Source organism: Melospiza georgiana, chromosome 7, assembly GCF_028018845.1.
Source record: "Melospiza georgiana isolate bMelGeo1 chromosome 7, bMelGeo1.pri, whole genome shotgun sequence".
Classification (NCBI taxonomy): domain Eukaryota; kingdom Metazoa; phylum Chordata; class Aves; order Passeriformes; family Passerellidae; genus Melospiza; species Melospiza georgiana.
Genome location: NC_080436.1, coordinates 30219199 through 30238693, shown reverse-complemented (window position 1 = coordinate 30238693; position 19495 = coordinate 30219199). Strand labels below are relative to the sequence as shown.

The 19495-nt window shown below is 43.3% G+C and overlaps 1 protein-coding gene across 1 annotated transcript in view; it reads right to left on the bottom strand.

Annotated features, from left to right (window-relative positions):
* Nucleotides 1-19495, bottom strand: part of PDIA5 (protein disulfide isomerase family A member 5) — a 97068-nt gene that overhangs the window by 57710 nt on the left and 19863 nt on the right. The window contains exons 4-7 of the mRNA XM_058028508.1: nucleotides 10868-10951; nucleotides 10057-10102; nucleotides 4389-4481; nucleotides 3068-3128 (exon numbers count right to left, since the gene is read on the bottom strand). Coding sequence (XP_057884491.1) covers nucleotides 3068-3128; nucleotides 4389-4481; nucleotides 10057-10102; nucleotides 10868-10951 — 284 coding nt within the window. The remainder of the gene's footprint in view (nucleotides 1-3067; nucleotides 3129-4388; nucleotides 4482-10056; nucleotides 10103-10867; nucleotides 10952-19495) is intronic.

Below are 19495 nucleotides of genomic sequence, written 5' to 3'. Positions count from 1 at the left end.
ATTGAGCAGACATAGCTCAGGAGCAACAGCCCTTGTAAGATACAATAATGTGCTGTGGAAAAGACAAAGGGTGAGTGAGGAAGACCACCAGTGTGTAGTTGGAGTGTGCAGAGTGAGAGCTGCTTGATGATGCTCGGCAGTGCTAAGCAGATTAGCAGTAAATCACCTTGTAAGCAGCAGTTTTCACCCCTGCCAAGTAAAATCTGTGCATGCAGATGGAAAGGGGCAGGAGTGCAGACAGCATGGAAGAAAGGTAGCTGGAGCCAAGCACTCCAGACATTTATGGTGGAAACTCTCAGTCCACCACGGGACAGTAGTCAACACTTCTATTGTGGTTAACAGACAGAGTTTTGAAAGTATCTTCCAGAAAGGAGGAACAGATTTTGCAGCCACAACTTTGGGATCACATCAGCAAGCCTGGAAAAGAACATCCTTTAATCTGACGAAGGAGAGCTCTTGTTTCTGTGGTCTTTCCATCTTTGATCTCTCCACTCAAATTGACAATGAGGTTGTTAAATTAGTGCTGGTCAAAATGACAATTTCTTGGTGGGCACAGACCGCACATTTAAGGCCCGCTGAGGTCTCGCAGCTTCATCCAAACCACTGGACAGACATAAAAAGATGTGAGTTGGCAGACATCATCTTCTGAATCCTCTATTTCTTCTCTCCTCAGGAGCCTCAGGCCCTTGAGTCCTGCAGCAATTTCTCTATTTTCCCCTCTTCACTCTCTTACTGCTCCCTGGAGTCCCTCCTAGGGCACAGGCCCACACCAGCCTCCTCCACCCAGCCATCATCCTCATCATGCTCCCCTTCCCAGCTCTGCTGCTGCCTCAAACTTGCTGCTCCCAGACCCATTTCAGTATACCCTCTCCTGTCCTCATACCTCTGGGTTATATTTTTCAGGATGCTGCCAAGCCACATATACCCCTCTACAGGCATAAAAGGGGAATCTCAAAAAACTAATTTTCTTCTGTTCTTTCTGCTTGTACTTTTTCCCAAAAGGGAAGCTTAATTAAATACAGATTAGTCTTTCCACTAGGTAACACCTACATTTTTAAAGCCTTGTTTTCAATCATGTTTATAAACAGCTCCTTCTTTATTGCCAAATCCAGACAGTCTCCTGCAGGAGTCTTCTTTGACAGAGTTAACTACAAATAAATCTGAATGCCTTCAAGTACACCTAATATTTCATCTTTAGTGATGTCTGACTTTCTAATATAGGCCCGAACCTACAGTGAAAGGTCTGCAAATGGCAGGCAATATCTTCTGAGGAAAGCAAGCCTTGGTTTTGAGTTGTTTTACCCTGACCAACCATTCCTGAAATATTTAAATAACTACATGTAAGTCTGTAGTTGCATTCATGTCCCTCTGCACCAGTACCTAATGAAAGTGCCCATTTCCTATCAATCTGCCACAATTAATCTAAAGCCCCTGCTTCCAACAAAGCAGAGAAATAAGGCAGCTGTCTTCCCCACAGCCTCCCAGACAAAGCCTATGATGTCCTCTTGGGCCAAAGACATCCCTTACAAGTAACAAAAAGTTGAATTTCTTTTAGTGACCAGTCTTGATGTGCTGCTCCCAGTTATGAAAGGTAACACTTGAATGTAACCAATAATTTCAGCTGCTCAAAGGCCATATTTTATTGCAACTGCTGGATGTATTCTGTCTCCGGTAAAAGGAGCAAGAAAAGAAAATTTGGACAACAACCAATTCAGAAAGTCTTGTGTGTTAAATAAAAGATGAGGGAGTTACAAACTGATAAATCAGAGGAAAAAAAACCCTCACAAGTAGACTTCCTTCACAGCAGTTTGGAAAGCAGCACAAGTATTACAGCACTGAAAACTAGCAGGTGTTTTGCCACTTCAAAGAAGAGAAACTGGAAGGAGGAGGGTTTCTGGGGGAACAGTTCAAAGAGAACGAAGGGTTAGATAAGGCACATTTCACAAAGAGGCTGGGCTGTGGAAAACAATTACTCCTGATAGAGGTAAACTGTGAAAGCACTGTGCAGCCCAGCTCTCCCTGAAGGGATGATTTCCAGCAGAGCAGCCGTAGCATCTCCCGCTGATCCAGGGCTGCAGCTGCTGGGAACAGCCACACACCACACCAGGCCACACAGCACCACTGCAGAGTCCAAAGGCACAGAGCCACAAGGGATTTGATTTCATTTAAAGAAAAATCAAACTAAGTCTTGGGCAATTTTGGCCATCTTGGTATCGCTCAGATGAGAATAAAAAGGTAGACTGGTGTTTCAGGCAGGAAGTACAAGAGAAGATACACTGAGAAACACCAGATAATGCTGCCATGGGACACAAGCTTTAAAGAGAATCAGACAGCCAACTGCTGGTGGTACCCAATATCAACTTCCCTACCAGGGCACTGCTGGGAGGCTTTCCTAGTTTGGGTCACACATTTATTCTCTTCTCATGGCTTTCTTGCTTCCTGAACTGAGCAACAGCTCAAGTGCAACACAGTCCTACTCAGAAGAGCTGGAAAGCCTCTCACACAGCAGTCACCAGGAAACACAAAAAGGCAGCTGTGAGTCTGCAACACTAAGGAACAAGTAGCCAATGCAATGACAAGATAGCAGCAATACAAGGTCAAAGTCACAAAAAGAAACTGAGAGATTCCAATGTGCTCTCCTCTTCCTGAAACCTCACTGAGTTACCCCTGCCCATGTAGGCAGGAACATTCAGGGTGCCTCTGGGATGGAGCAGGAACAATAGTCCTGCTCCTGATGACTGCACAATTCCCTCTGCCTGCAGCACACAGAGTTTCTGTTCTGTGCAGCACAAACCTAGAAAGGACAACAGGTAACAAAATTATAGAAAGCAGCTGCTTAAAAGAACATTGAGCAAGAACCATCATCACAAAAGAGACAAGACCAGGATACAAGTGATGGACAACCAGGGAAAAAACTGAGGACAGGCACAACAACACAAGGAGCTGAAGGATAAAGGTGACACAAGATGGTATTATTAGTGAAGCACAGGTAAATCTTCCAGTCAGACATGGACATCTCTCAGCAGAGAAGGGGGAAGGAAGTGACAGAACATGCTGGGCTACTTACATGGGGCATAGAACATCATCAGTAAGGGCTTGTCTTCCTTCTTCAGAAGCCTTCTCAATTCCTAGTGAATGAACCAAGGAAAATAAAACACACACTTATACTCAATGACCCTGTACTACAACTTTAAAAAAGCAATATATGTATTCATAGAACACAGGCTCATTTATCTGAGGGAAAAGGGCTCACCTTCCCTAACAGATAGGACTCTTTTTTTTCTTTTTTTTCCTCAATTTTAACTTGAAACAAAATGACAAAATTTATTATACATTCAGCTATCTGCTGAATATCCTAGACCAATATCTCCACTGTTAATGTGTGGAAGTTCTGTGGTTTAGTTCACTCTCACTGCAGAATCTCTACCTGGAACTCTTTCTTTGCTGACACATCCAAAATCCATATTGCAATTCAAAAAGTCAGACTCAATAATAACAAAACAAGTTCACTTTTCACACTATGAAACCTTGCCAAACCTATGAGATGCCATGCAAAAAGGATTTTTCAGTACCAGCATGATAGAAAAACTAGATGAAGTTTTCAAATTGAATGCAACCCCTGGAAGCCTTGTAATAGAGTACAGAGGGTGAACATTAAAAATTAATCTTCCTACAAAAACTGAATGTCAGAATAACCATTTCTAATATTAAAAATGAAAGCCAGAAAATTGAAAAAGCCCTTTACAAAATACCAGCCAGAGTCCAATCAATTAAAGTTTAAAAAATCTATAGACTAGAAAACTAATATAAAAGACCAAGCTGATTATATTAGAAAAAACATAATGAGTAACTGTGGTGGCACTGGCTTTTTAAGGAAGTTTCATCACATTCACTGCTTTCCCTCTTAACACTGAGAGGACAGTTCCTGTACCAAGTTAAATCCCTCAAGATCTGGATCCCTTTCCTCCTGCTTCACCCTCCCTAACCTCAGGCACATGAGGGAACCCCAGGTTTAATGCCAACCTGCAGTTTGAAGAGCAGCCTTTTACCTCCTACTTGCATTCTGCAGTGACTGCACCCTGCCAGCTGCTCCAGTTCCCTGAGACAGAGAGGGCTGTGTCCCCACACCATCCCCAAGCTCTGACACTTGCTGTGTAGCAGGCACACTGAGGTCATGGCCACATGCAGGGCAGAGGAGCACAGGAAGCACAGGACTTTACAGCCATCACAACTCACAAAATTTGTCAAATCACCTCAAACAGGCTGGGTACTTTAAATTTCCCTCCCAAAGAAACAAAGTAATGGTGTTTCACTAAGAATTAATACAAACATATACACTCAATCCCATATATTTATAAAACAACAGAACATCTATCCAGCTAATGTACCTTTTCACTGTCAACATGCACAATATCTTTGGCTTCAGGATCTTCCTCCCACAGTGGAGCACCTTCTGGATCCTTGAGAAAGGCCACCATAGACTGTAATAAACAGGGGGAAAAAATCTTTTAGAGAAACACAAATGGAAATCACAAGACATCCAATCTCAAATCCAGGCTGTGATGTAAACCCCATCCAATTAATGCCTTTGCTTTTCTGCTCATATATTCATCTGCTCTAATGCAGATTAGCACAAATCTCCTGTTGCAGAACCAAGTGATCTGTGGGTGTGTACCTTCATCATAACTGGTATTCCAACTCAGCAGTTCCCACTCCCACTATAAAACTGGGAAAAACAGAGTGGAATGGAGCAGCACACAGGATTAGCTTCAAGGATCCTTCAGAGAGCTCTTTCAATGGTACTAGACCTTCCACAGAGAGTCTGTGGGTTAGCAGGAGAGACTTCTCTTTATGCAGAGGTCAGGCTCCCATGCCCTTCACAGCATCTGAGTAACAAGCTAGCTGGAGGGCACACTGATACTTGCTGTGAGCAAAAGCAAACGAACACACAGATCAAACCGCTCATTTGGTCAAAGGAAGAATAATCCACCAACAGTTCCCTGTGTGACCCACCTAACTAACAAATCCATTTAATGCAATTTCAAGTATGGGAATAAGAAACAAATGTGACAGGAAACGTGGGAACTACAAAATCCTAGGATTCTGCAGCTCCCACATTCAACAAACCGAGTACACCTGCACACACACTTGGTAACTGCTTTCTTTACCTGACTGACATGCAACCAAAAATCCCTTTCAGCAGACCACAGATATACTGTCTTTACCAGAGGGAAATACACTCTGATAGCTCTGACTTCAATCCCAGTCTGAAGGAAACTCCAGCCCTCCTAAATCAATGAGATATTCTCCATGGATTCTGGCAGTCACACTACTCCCTGTTTCCAGCAGTATATGCAAACACAACCTTGATCACTTTTATCCTCAGATGTCTGTGCTCTAGGAAACATAATACCTGGTGTTCCATGCTCATTCACCACTCAGAATGCCCCACTGCTTTCTCTATGGCTTTGCTTGTAGGTTTGTGCCCATTCCCATACAGGATCTATGCCCCACCAGTAACACAATGAGGTCCCTGAGGAGCTTCCTTCAGTGTGAGTGGATGAAGCAGCCACAGCACTGAGCTGTGCTAACACACATCAGGTTCTTATCTAAGAGCCTTTCTCAGGAGCAGGCTGGCAGCACAGCTGGTGACACATCCTGTCACTGCAACATTCTCAGAGACATTTTTGCTGCCTGTCTGCCTTTGGTGGGGCTGCTGTGCTACAACATCCCAACAACTTATCAACAGAGAGGAGAGTTCAGCTCATTTTCCTGCCTCTCAGTTGGTACTGTAAGGCTTGGGAGGATTCAGAGCTTACAGCAGGATCCATTTATTGCATTTATGTTTCTGTCTGCTTGCACAGCTAATATTGAAAAGATTTGTCTTATCACAAGAGACAGCATGTATCAGTCACCAGACAGCAACCAAAACACTTAATGTACAGAGTAAAAAGGATCTAATGGCTGAGGATGACAAACAGCTCCAGAAGAAATTTGTTTTACAGTGGCATTATCAGGGAAAGGAGCTAGTTAGGAAAAAAATATATAAAATCAAGTAATTTACAATGGAGTTGCAATGTAAAAAGCTGTAGACTTAGAGGCATTAACATCCCAAATGACATCCTAAGACCAGTAATACTTGGGGAAAGGAAAGATGAGGACAAAACAGCAGAGATGTTCTACCTTCAGGACAGCTGCATCAAGTTCTGCTCACCCTCAGCACGGACAGACCTCAACTATACACTGGAGAGGAGGAGAGAGGGTGAACATTTTGAACAGCTAATGAGTATAATTGACTCTGCTAGTTTCAAGAATTCCTGCATGCCAAATTCAGTCATGTAGAAACAGATGTGGTTAGAGGATGGGGGATTAAAGAGATTTAATTCATCCAGCCTCTCCCTCTCAGCCAAGACAGAAAAAAATTAGATGTGTAATGTCTTCTGGCAGGAGCAGGCAGTACATTGCCTTGCTGTCAATTCTTCATGCAGTGAAGAGAACTTCCTCTCTTGCTTCAAACAGGGAAGAACAACATCCAAACAACCCACGGCATTCTCTAATCACAGAAAGCAGTGGTCCCCAGGCTGCTGTGTCAGAGCCACAGCAGGTCCAGGGCTCAGCCCCCTGGTGCTGCAGAACCAGCTCCTCTCCAGTCCTGCCCTGCTATGGTCAGGACCCGCTTTGACCCCATGGCATGGACAGAAGCACCATGGGCTGTAACCAGCTGTGCCAGCTTTGAACCTCTCCATTCAGCAGAGTACAGGCTGTGCTTCATCCACCACAGGCTGCTAAAAACAAGCAAGCTTTAACAGGAAAGCTGATCCATAATCATATACATGGACCTAGGTTTTAACCTGAAAGAAAATATACACAAACACATCCTTGTGCTTTTCACTCCTTTGAAGTATCATGCAGTAAGGATGCTAATAACTAGACTTGCCTCAATTTCACACATACTGCTTGCAACAGCCAACTTGAAAAGGATTCAGGGTTTAGAGCAGGACCAATTTATTGAGTTACTCTATTCCCCTTGCTGGTACTAGGCAGATTTGTACTTCAGTGAGTTCTCTCCATTTTAGAAGAAGGGTAAAACTCTCCTTGTAGTTTATACTCCAGAAAAGGATTCATCATGTAATAAACACAGCCTGGATACTGGCATTGTGGCTCTCTTGAGAATTAGACATCATGTGGGTAAAGCAACATGTGAACAGACATTCCAGGTAAGATCAAAGACTGACCTAAGCTCAGGTCTCCAACAGCAGATGACTACACTACTTGAGGACAAGATAGACTAGTACTTATGGTTCTCATATAGCTTACACTGGCACATGCTCTCCATTTCTGGCAAAAAGAAAATAAGTTTATGTGCTCTGCACCAGCTGTTGTATATGGACCTCTGTGCTTTCTAACTTCCAATGAACCTATCTGTTTTGACATCTGAAACTGTTTTTCAGACGCCTAAGTTCTTGGCTTTCACAATGTGTAGCTACAAGTTCCAATTTTTTTTTAACATTGCAGTTATTTGTTTCAAATCAACCATGCCAAAATGCCACTGTTTGCCCTCAAATTTGGAGAAAAAAGAAGTAATTGCTCCCTTTTTAAAGCTACTCACAATTACAGAAATATCAAATTATATTGGAATTTCCTCCAGTTGTCCTTTTTAGTATTGTGAGAACCTAAGACCTTCTGCAAAGAATTGGAAATACATTTTTTAAACTATTCCTAATAATTTGCATCACTGAATGTTATTCTCTTGCCTTCCATCTCCCTTTCCTAGATACCCTGAACTGCTCAGCTGTTAACACAGGTCTCAGCAGCAGGAGGTTCTGACTGACAAGTAACTTCCCCCTGCTGTGAACACTGACCTATCCTTTACTCCTCATTTTTCTAACAGTGAAACCACAAGGGCATCTCTGATAATTACATAAAGATTTAGTTACTTTAAGAAATGAGAAGCTTTTCTAAAAACCTGAGTACACTATCAGCTGGATCAGCCACAACTATGAAATTGCTGATCGCTCCAGAAAATCCTTTTGCAGTTCTTCAGAGCTGTGTCCATCATTCTCCAAAATGTCATCCATATATTAATATGTCTACTGGATGTCTGGAAAGAAGATCCGAGTTTTATTGCCACAAGTTTGCTGGATGATGTGAAACAAATCCTTTAATCTCCCTGTTCTTCGGTGTGTCCACCTGTCCATAAAATGAGTGTGATACCCTGTGTAATTGTGTTGCTCTGCTGCTCTCTGAGAGACTCCTGACAAACACAGCTGAGAGGGAGAAACAAAGGTCAACTGGCCCAACAGAAGAAAACAGGGAGAAGTGGAACAGAGGGAGAAATACAGAAAATATCCAGGCAGCTGTGAGCAGCAGAACAAGCAAACAAGTGAATTATTTGATCACTGCCCAGATGTGATCCACTGCCCAACCTGTAAATAATCAGTGGCTGGTTTCACAGGGGCAGTTTAATTGAGAAAGACTCCAGCTCCTGGAGTGAGGGAGCTTCAAAATCCCTCTTCCACCTCCAATGGAATCCCACACCCCTGTCCATGGTAAGCTGCTTTCTTCTTCCCAGCAGGCAGGGCAACAGGGAAGGGTGAAATGCTCATCACAAAACAGCTGAAGGAATAAACGATCTGGTTCCTGTTGTGCTGTGATTGCCTCTCAGCCAATGCTCCCTGGAGCACTGCAGGTGCTTTCCCCTTCCTCTGATCTCCAAGGAGGAGTCACAGCACTAATTCCTGGTTGCAGCACTGTATGGAGGGCAGGAGAGATGCATCATCTATTGCTCAAATCACCCAAATTTAGGCAACTAGCAAGCCTCCCTTAACCCATCACCCACCACGAAGGAAAAAAACAATCACCAGCTGCAATTCCTCACGAAGCACAGAAGCTGGTTTAGGCAGCTGCTGACTGGGCTGGGTATTTACCACTGCCCTTCCTAATGCCAGGCAAGATTTCTGCTGCAGGAGATGGGAAGATACACAGCCCTACCCTTCCCATCTCAGACAAATCCTGCATCACAGCCTCAAGTGAAGACTGAATTAGTTCAAGTCAGGGCACACTTCCAAGACAGTCCCCCATCAGATACTCTCCAGCTCTGGCTGCAAAAGCAAGGTCCAGAGCAAGTGCACTTGGGAACAGCCTCTCTGGCAGACTCAGGCTCACAGAGCATCTCACACAGGCTTTACTCCATCCCAGGGCAATGGCCTGAACAAGCCAGGAAGGGGAAGTACATGGAATTATATCAACCTGGGGTGATGTCACTAAGCCACTAAAGACCAATGGCTGTGCAGAGCCCAGGTTTGCTGCAGGAGGAAGAGAAACAGGAACTGGGCATCAGAGCTGGACAGAAGTGATTGCTGGAAGCCAAGTCATTGCTAGGCTCCTCATGTGAGGATACTCCCAGGGCTTCAGCAAGGATTTGCAAAGGAAAGCTACACACTTTCAGTCCACCCTTCCCAAAATCATCTGCATCTACAAATTTGCATCATGCCTCATGCCTTCCATCTTCCCTTGTCCAGAGAATGTTGCTTTCCATTGCTTTATGTCAAGATTTGCCAGAAAAGAAGAAAGGTCATTTTATACCTGATGCACTCAAAGCACTTTCATAGAACTGTGGTTCTATAATCTGATAAAAGATAAGGCCACTCAGGTCTCTTTAAAGTTTATAAACACACAATCTAAGAACCTCAGAGAACTTCTTATCAAAACACAGTATCAGCTAATACTTTTAGTTATACTACCACAAAGAGCACCTTGTAATCAAAGCAAGAAAATCCTTATTTGTTACCGGTGTGTAAACTAACTTACAATTTACCTTCCAGTTCAACATGGGGTCAATCTTTTAAATAATAAACAATTTTCCTGGATCTGTGGTTGACAGACATGTATGCACACAAAAACCTTTAGGCCATTCTAACCGCTGTTTATGAAGATTAATCCCCTCCCTTTCATACCTTCAGCATGAAAAAAACATCAAAACCAGTTTTTAATCCATAAATGCCTCACCCACATCTAGCAAAAGCAAAAGAAAAACAATGGAATATTTGAATTTACCTTCAATGTGACCGCTCTGTTATACGCAGTGTGAAATGCACCGTCCCTGTTAAACAAGGAGTAGGGAACAGTGTTAACTTACAGTAACATTACTGGAATTCATACAGCTGCTCCTCCTGACTTCTCACTAACCAGAATAACATCATCCTGCTGAAGCCACAGAACTAAGTAGAATTTACAGTACAGTAGTTTAAGGGGGGTGGGGTGGGGAGGAACGAGAGCAAGGAAAAGGGAGGGTGCAAACCCAGTGTAAAGAAAACAGTTTCCCAGTAAACAATTTCCTCCCTGACACTTTAACAAGATTATTTACTAAGGCATGATCTTTGGAGACGGAAATGCAGCTGCTTGGTGTACCAAACAGCACTCCCACTCCTATTATTTTCAGGAAGAAAAATATCTTGCTGTTTCAGAACACTTGCCTTTCTCCACTCACATTATGAAGGACAATCTCAAATCAGAAAAAGCAGAGAGAGGTGAAGCAACTTGTCCAAGGCACGTGCCAGCAGGCAAGTGACAGATTCAATAGAACTCAAATCTCAGGCATCAGCCCCATGCACAGGGCAGTTTCAGTCCATTGGACATCTCTCCCTGGCCCCACTCATGCTTTTAGTGTTCTCTGTTCAACAGCAGAATAAATTTAACTCAACTTCTGTCATAACACATGTTTGCAAACTGAAGAAACAGCAATTAATTTCATAGAATAAAAAATTAGTCATTTTAATGCTGCAGCAGCATGGGGCTGAAAGAAGAATAAACACTCTTAATGGGGGCAACAGCAATTATGAACTACAAATCCCAGCCCAGCACTCACTTATAATGGAGTAAATCCACTCCCTTCTCCTTTGAATTAGGATCTACCTTCATCTTCTTGCATAATTTTCGGCTTTCAGTATCACTGCAAAAAACACATATTGGAAGAAAGGTTACCAAAATAGAAAATCAAATGCATTCAGTCCTGAGAACTCAGTGCCGTGGTCAGCAATCATCAGCAATTAATCCAAACTAACAGTAATTTGGGAGCTGTTTAGCTGAGTTTGTGGAACAAGCATTGTGAAAAGCTCCATTAGTCAATTTAATTTCTCTGTTTGCTTGGTCAGGACACAGTGAACTGTGTTAAATTTACATTCCAAAGCCAAGCCCTAACCAGTAGAAAAGCAGCTCATTCCAGCATGTCCAAGGATCTCAGCAGATCTTCTGTCCATGAGATTAACATAAAATTCAAGAAGGCAAATTTCAGTAAGACAATGTTACTGTTAGGGTGGTGGTTAAAGAGCACTGTTTGTTAAAAGATTCGAAAGGAAAGAGCAGGTCAGCTTTCACACTTGCAGAAGATAATAGAAAGCAAAAAAACCTCCATGGTATGTCTAAGTTCAAATCACAAGCGTTTTGTCTTAAAAGGGTCCTGCAGAAAACAACAACCAGCTGAAATTCTGGAGCCCAGCAACCCCATTAATTCTAGGTATGAAAGATGTGTCCTGGAGCCACACCTGGAAAGCAGAGGCAAAAACAGCTCATAAGAAAGAGAGAGGTATCAAAAGACAGGCCTGCTGGAAGGGATCTTCAAATTGAGTAAGACTGAATTGCTTCCAGCACCAGATTAGGCTGGAAGAAGAGAGAAGGGTCATGGGAGAGAACAGCAAATACATTTGTTTCAGTGGGCAGGTAAAGAAAGGGTCTTCATGGCCTGGCAGCTCTCCTCAACAGTGCAGGACTGAAGCCATAAGGAGACTTCAAGCTGAAGTGAGTAAGAAGTTGGTCAAAGATCTGGGGAGATGAGCAAAACAGAAAAGAGGATGATTCACATTGACAAGGCTGTTCTCTGCATTGACAAACAGCAAGATTAAACAGCTCGGAAACTTGTTCCCAGCAGAGGACAACTTGTACCTTTTACGCAGATAAATCAATTTAGAAAATGAAAACCCTGAAAACCCATCAAGTTTAAACTGATTAGAGACAACAAGATGCAAGGCTTGCAAGAGCCCCACCAAATTAAGTGTGCTGCCAGCACTGGTGCTAATTCTCCCAATCTTCTCCAGCTGCCTTTCTCAAAATGTGAAGAACAAACACCAAGTTCACAGTGAGCTGCAAGTGAGAATGCACCTTAGTGGAAACTTCCCAAATTCTTCTGGAAATAGGAGAAATGTGCCATGGACACATGCAGCAAAATCAGAATACTAAGCTGAAGATAGAAATGAGCATTTTAAGGATCTAACAAAGCACACAACTACCATGCCAGGAAGGAGCACTTGTAGTCTCAATTGAACAGGAGTGTATTTATCTGAAGAGTCTTACTGAATTCATGTCAGTTTTGCATTTTCACATCACTGTATCCCATAAACATTTTCTTTGCTTCTCTGTGAGGATGGAGATCTGAGCTTGAGAACTGAATAATGAGGACACATCTCCTTGTAACAAAACTAGACTATGGAACAAATGCCCTGGATTTGGAGTTATGCCAAAACACCGTGTTTGCCACATGGAATTCATACAAAAAGCCTGCAGCACCAAATCCATGGGTCAGAAACATTCTGTCTTCTCTCCCCTCAGTTCTCCAATGGTGTAAACCGAAATCGCCCGAAGGTCAAGGAATCTCCGGAGAGGACACCAGTTTCAGATCATCCTTTTGTCTTACCCTGTACAGATTCAGAGGCACAGAGAAGGTCTTGTGGCCCTGCTGCAGCTCAGTGCCAGGCAGTGAGCTACAGTCAGACCACACAACAGTCAACATTTCTAAATGCTCTTCTAGACACTCCCAAATGTTTCCAGCATGCAGGTGTACCTGTGGCTATCTCAGCTTTGCCAAGACAAATGTCAGGTGCTTGATGTCAACAAGTGCAATGCTGAAACCTCAGCAACAGGGTCTGTGAAACCCCAAGATGTGCAGACAATTGTTCTGGTATAAGCAGAGGACAAAACTGGGTATCAATAGAATCCTGTGTCTGTTCTACCATCTATTTGGTGCAACAACTAAGCATGTGGGGAAGAAAGTGTAACTCTCCCTTACATGTCATTTAGATTTGAATGGATACCAATATTCTGAAAGGTTTATAGTGGAAAAAAGCTACAAAGCATTATTACTGATCTATACCTGTGGGCATGCAACTAGCAACTCCTACCACTTCAACTCCTAGCAATTCATTTTCTGTTTGCATGAGATTCTATTTTTTAAAAAAAGGGGAAGATAAGAATAGCTATTTCACTGGATCTAAGTGTGCCCTGCTTTCAGGATTTCTCCATTTGCAGAGGTTCACACAGCTGCCTGAATGCACAGCCATTATCACAGCAAAGAAAGCAGCAGTTTGCTCCAGTATGTCTCTCCTACCATTTAGTGGGCAGATTCTCTGCACCACTGCATTGAGAATTAAGCCTGTTTATGCAAGCTATCTGCACTGATGCATGGGATAGAAGAGGAGCAAATTCCAAGAATAGGAAACATCTAAATATGTATCAGTAATTTTTTCATGCATCAGTGCAGATTTTTGCACATGCCAGACCCACCAGCTCAGATGCTATGCTAACAATTATTTGTAAAAAGCAGAAAAGGAGATGTACAGAAATGGCAGAGATGGACCCCTCTGCTTTTCCTTCTGCGTGTGAGACAAAAATAACCTGCAAAGAGCAACCTGCTCTGATATCACTTGGTAATGACCATTATTCTTAATAAGAGTAAATATCAACACAGATGCAGCCAGCTTTGAGATTTGTCTCTTTTGAATCTCAGCCAACAGCCTCTCTCTGAAGATGAGCTCCTCAACTCTCACATGGGAGAGGGTAATTAGGACTCCAGTTCTTGCAATTTAATTATATCACTTGAAGAGGCAGTGTAAGAGTTTGTTACAATGACTAGAAGTAAAAAAAAAGCAACCAAAACAGGAAATAGAAAGAAAAAAAAAAGAACTGAAACAAAACCAACAAACCTAAGAAGCCAGAAACTACCCCCAAAATAAGCACTCTACCAGCCCAGGGCAAGGCACCCCAGACAAAGGCACCAGGCTCAGGAAACACTGGCTTGAGGTCAGTAATGTGTCCCCAGCAGCCATCCTTGGCTGCCTCTTGCCATTTCTGTCCAGAGCAGTTTGAAGCCTGGCAGGTCCCTGCTGTGCTACTGCCAAAGGGACCCTTGCAGGCAGTCCTACAATAATCCAGCATTATCTCCCTCGAAAATCATCCAAAACATCAACCTATTTGCAATACCACAAGGACCTAACCAGCAGCCAGCTATGTGGTAATAAGGTCAAACCTTAAGTGGCACAATAGCACAGCTTCTTTCTACTGCCACAGGCATGTTCTCTACTCTTCCCCTTCCTCAAAACCAAACCAGGGCTACAAAACGTGTCTTTGCTGGAGAAGTGAAGACATACAACAGCTTGGTGAAAAGAAAAATGAAATGAGCGATCCAAGCTGACCCAAGCAAGAAGTGTAAACAACAACAAAGGCAGCGTGCACTGCAAAGATGGTGCGCACACTTCACCCCTCTCCATTCCTGTCCCCATCTCCTCCACCAGGACACATTCCTGTCACTGGGGGTTAGGATGGAGCTGGCAGGAAGCCCAACTGGAGCACTCCCTGTAAACCCCTGGGGTCCCTTGTCAGCATTAGCATGCATGAATTATCCCCTAGCACAGGCAGCCAGCTGTTAGCAGGGCAGGAGGGTGGCAAGGGACTCCAGAAGGAGATGTGGCCTCCTTTGGCTCAGCACCAGGGCAGCCAGCTCCTGAAGGGGACGTGCCACAGCCCTTCCATAGGAGTGGCACAAGATGCTCTGCATGTCCAGGGCTGCCCACAGGTCTGGACACTCATGGCCATAAGGATGGAGAAGCAGGGAGAAATACTGATGGCAGTCCCCAGTGGCAGGAGGAGCAACACAGAAAAAGGATTTTGCAGCAACGTGTCAAGGTAATTTGGAGAGAGAAAGAACAGATGATAAAAGCTAAACAAAAGGAACACAAAATAAGACCCAGGAGTTTTGCAGCAGTTAAGTCCACATTGTTTCTAAATCTAAAATAAGTCCAAGATGGATGAATCCCAAGTAAAAAATGGTGCATGGAGGTGGAAGTACAAAACCCCCTCCTTGGGGCAAATTCAAATATTGTTCAGTCGGGTCCCAAAGGAACATGGTAAGACCAAACATCCTCAGCACCATTCTCTTTCATGAGCACAAATAACATCTTTTGCAGCTTCCTAATTATTTCCCTTATTATGCAGTGCTGCCCATCGGCCTCTCATGAAGGTGGGAAAACAGCCCCACAACCACATCTCTGGGGAGGAAGGATCTGGAATGATTGTCCAATCTCCTCTTCAGCGACGGCAAAAATGCCATCCCAAAACATTAATGTCTCCAGCTGCCAATGTTGCAGCACAGTGTGCACATGCTGTGTGGCCACATCACTTCCACGCCACTGCCCTGGCATCCCTTAACACTTTTCAATGCAGAGTGCACCCAGCCTTCTTTTTCACCCCTACCTAGAGGGTTTACAGGGACAAGAAAAGTAATTAATAAAAATGCTGACAGAACCAATTCAAGCAACCAGGTCAGCAAATGTGCCTGCACAAAAACTATCTCATTCCTCTATCAGCATATGATGCAACCACATGGAACCCACAGACCTCACAATTTCTAAACAGATTTTCTCTTTTATCTGTACATCTCACCATCTGAAACAGGGCTCAACAATCCACATAAATGATGCTTCAGCAGTCCCTTATATCACAGTTGTGCCTGTAGACTCTGATGCAATGGAGGCTCTGTTCCATCTGTGACTGTACAAACACTGTCACTGTTCCAACAGCTGGAAGAGACGAAACTGAGCAGGTAAGGAGAAAGAGCAGGCTCCAAGAGCAAGGGAATACAGGAAAGCAGAAGCAAGACTACCTATAAAGCAAGCCCCCCAACACTGGAAAAGCTTTGGAAGGTACCAGTCAAAGCAGTCATCTTGTTACCAGCACATTCTCTCATTCTTGCCTGTTGTTCAGGTGCTTTCATTCTTTTATGTTATACTGGAAATCATCTCAGAGAACTCCAGTTATAACTTCAGGAAGTTCAACTGCAATTTCAGTCCAGCTATCAGAAGTGAATTATCAAACAGGGTTTCCCAGCCCAATGCACAGCACCTGCAATACCCTCTGGCTACCTTCCATAGAATACACTTTCCAGACAACAGACTGATGAACATCCTGGGAAAGCATGGAGTTGAGATCCTGCCAAACAACTAATTGAGCTTGTGACCCCAAAAAAGCAGCAAAAGAAGTGTTAGCAGCAAAAATTTCCTCAAGCCTCCTAAAAGTATGTAATACATTTGCACTTGCAAACCCAATCTGAAAGAGAAGTCATTAACAGTCATTTGTAATTAAATGTGCTCCTACAAGGTTTTGAAGTAAAAAAAAGGAAATTCATTAGCCATTTTTTGGGACAACATGGGATTTTGACTTGTGCTCTGTCTTATCAATTCCACCCTCCAACAAATACTGTGTGGTGGGATCCATTTACAATATATCAGTTTGTGTACTTTGCTGACCAAGCAAAACCAGATTGATTTTAGCAAAACTCTCCTCTTCTCAGACTGAAGGCATTGCCCGTCTCCCCATCATCCTCACTTCTCCCTCCCATCCCAGGCCAGCAGTGCCCCAACTACTGCTGCTCACAGTATGCCACATTTGTAAGGCTCCTCTATAATGATCCCACACCTTCCTCTATCACTCTCTCGAGACCGATCTGAAATCAGAAACAAAAAAAAAAATCCTAGGGAAGAAAATCACTTCTCAAACCATCAAGCTGGCTTGCACTTCTCCAAAGAGCTGGATGGTAATGGCTTACACCTACTTGAACAGAAAATCCATACTCAGCCATCAATGCAGAAAGGCACTTAGAGATTCTGCTCCTGAGTGGGGTTTAAGGACCTGCAGGCACCAAAACAGGAACAGGACCAGAAGAAACGGATGCAGAAGTAATGAGCACAGAAAGCTTAAACACAAGATTTGTCTTGGAAAAAAAAGCAATGTTTAGCACCCATTCTGGGTTCCTGATGGAAATTATCTTCTAGAACAAGTTACAATAGCATCAGGTTTCCACAGCACAGAACAAATGAACCAGGCAAACACTGCGGCACATGAAAAACTTGAGTCTTTTAAGGGATGGGGGAGCCTGAAAGCCAAAACCAGAAAATGTACTGCTGGAAAGAATTAAAGGTAAGGACTAGCAGATGAACGGGACAGAGTCTCATGAATTTAGGGCCTGATTTTACCCCCCAGAATGCAGCAAAAATCCCCACTTCAAGGGGGGATTGCAATCACCTTGCAGATGATTGCAGCCTTCTGCTCCAAACACTCCCCTGGAACGTGCCAGGAATGCAAACAGAGTAATCCATGTGCTGTGGAGACCCAGCACCACTTGTCACCCAATACAAACGACTCCCTGTGCCCATTAGTCAATTAGAGAGGCCAAAGATCTAGAGGAATAAGATTAAAAAGAAGTATTTTTTGAAAATTAAAACCCATGAGATTAATTCTTACTGCAAGCAGGAGCAAGCCAAAAAGCAGAAGGAAAACCAAGACAAAGAGGTAACACGTATCATCATATCGTCAAGCTAAAATAATTAAGGAAAAAAATTATAAGCTCCAGCCCCTGCAGAAAGTCACGAAGTTATAATGAACAGTACTTCCCATGGAAATATAAATTAGCAAGAGACACTTGGCAGCCCACATACCTGCACAGAAATAAGGTAAACAAATTCACAAGAGCTACCAAAGGCTTTGTAGGAAGTTGAAAAACCACCTAACACTCAAATTCTTTGCTAAGCAGCAGCTTCCCCCATCACACAACATGGCAGAGGGGAACACTGCCCTAACCTGGGACACAAGATGACTACTGCTCTGTCTTCGAGTTCACAGGACTCTAAGAACACAAAATGCAGGTTTTCAACATGTCACCCATGGGCACACAGATGCTGCAGCCCTTTGTGCAGCCATTTATGACCTTTAGGTGCACCATGGGCCTGGAGAGGATGGATGCTAGAGGATGTTTTAATTGAATTACTGGGTGCAGAAAAACAGAGGTGACTTCTTTTACATTAAATCTGAGCTGGCTTACTCTTGATTTTGATTTGAAAAGCAGCAACGCTGAAGATGTGGTTAATGAGCAACTCTAGGCAAAACCCATGGAATATTCAAGTTTAGGATGAAACAGACATGAGCTCAGGCTCATACCCTAACCACTGCTGTGGATTTAGTTAATTGCTCTGTGTTTCTGAATTAATGCAATACACCAGACTGAAAGGGTTCAAGTTAGGAACTGACAGCTTACTTAAAAGAGAAGTTTTTTTCAGATTGCTGCATGGTCACTCTTACAGTAAAATAAAAAGGCTTTAATATGAATGAGCCTTAACCACACAGACAGGTTATGACAGAGACAGGAGGAAGGCATCGAAAATCTATGCTGTAAATGCAGTTTGCCCTTTTAAATGGCACTCACACAAGGACCACACTGGCAGCATAACTCACTTGCAAAGTGCTCCTGAGGGACACCTGCCTTACCTCCCCTGGAGCAGCTGCACACAGAGCCCCTGCTGCCTCCCCCAGGCTGGCACTGTGAGCCATCCTCCCCTGAGCTGCCCTGCACCTTCAAGGCTACTGTGGGAAATGCAGAAATCCCAGACACCACAAATTGCTTAGATAGAAAGGGCTGTACCAGGGCAAGAGCAGCATTGCTTCTTTCTTTTTTCTCTCTCTATTAGGTCTGGTCAGTTTTATGTGCAATTTCAAAGCTTTTTATCAGCTTTAAAATTCAGCTACAAGTACGAAAGATGAGTAGACTTATTCTCCTAAATAAATCCTACTTCTGAGTGGCTTTACAGGATGAAGGTAAAAACTAGAGAGCAAAATTACTCGAACACCATCTGTACTGCCAGCCTTATTTCTGAAATTTCTCCCTGCTATGTCAAGGCATTAAACACATTCATTTATGACTGCGTGGATAAGTAAAGCCGTTCTGTATCTAAGCATTAGGAAATCAGAAATTTGGGAAAACCTCATCTAAAAGACAGAAAAGCAGGGATATCAGGGAAAACCCCAGAAGAGACAAGTACTCTTTAGATTTGGCTCTCTTGTGAAGCAGCATGTTTAGCTGTGTAGGTTTGAATGTACTGCTTTGCCAGCCAAATTATGGTCTCACCTTTATGCTAAGTGTCATGGGACTGCTACAATAACAAGTAATTATTGGGGGTGGGGACTGCAAGAATGATACTCATGACACACAAAAGGGACTAAAAGAATGACACACAAAAGCAGAAAAAGTGGGATTAAAACCAAACAAAAATTAGTCAGACATTTTAACCAGATGGCATTTCCTCTTCCTAGCAGTCTGATGTGCTAAAGCCAAGCACACGCGCTATGACAGCAGATGGAAATCACACAGCTTTGTTTATGTTTGGGACCTACAGTAAAG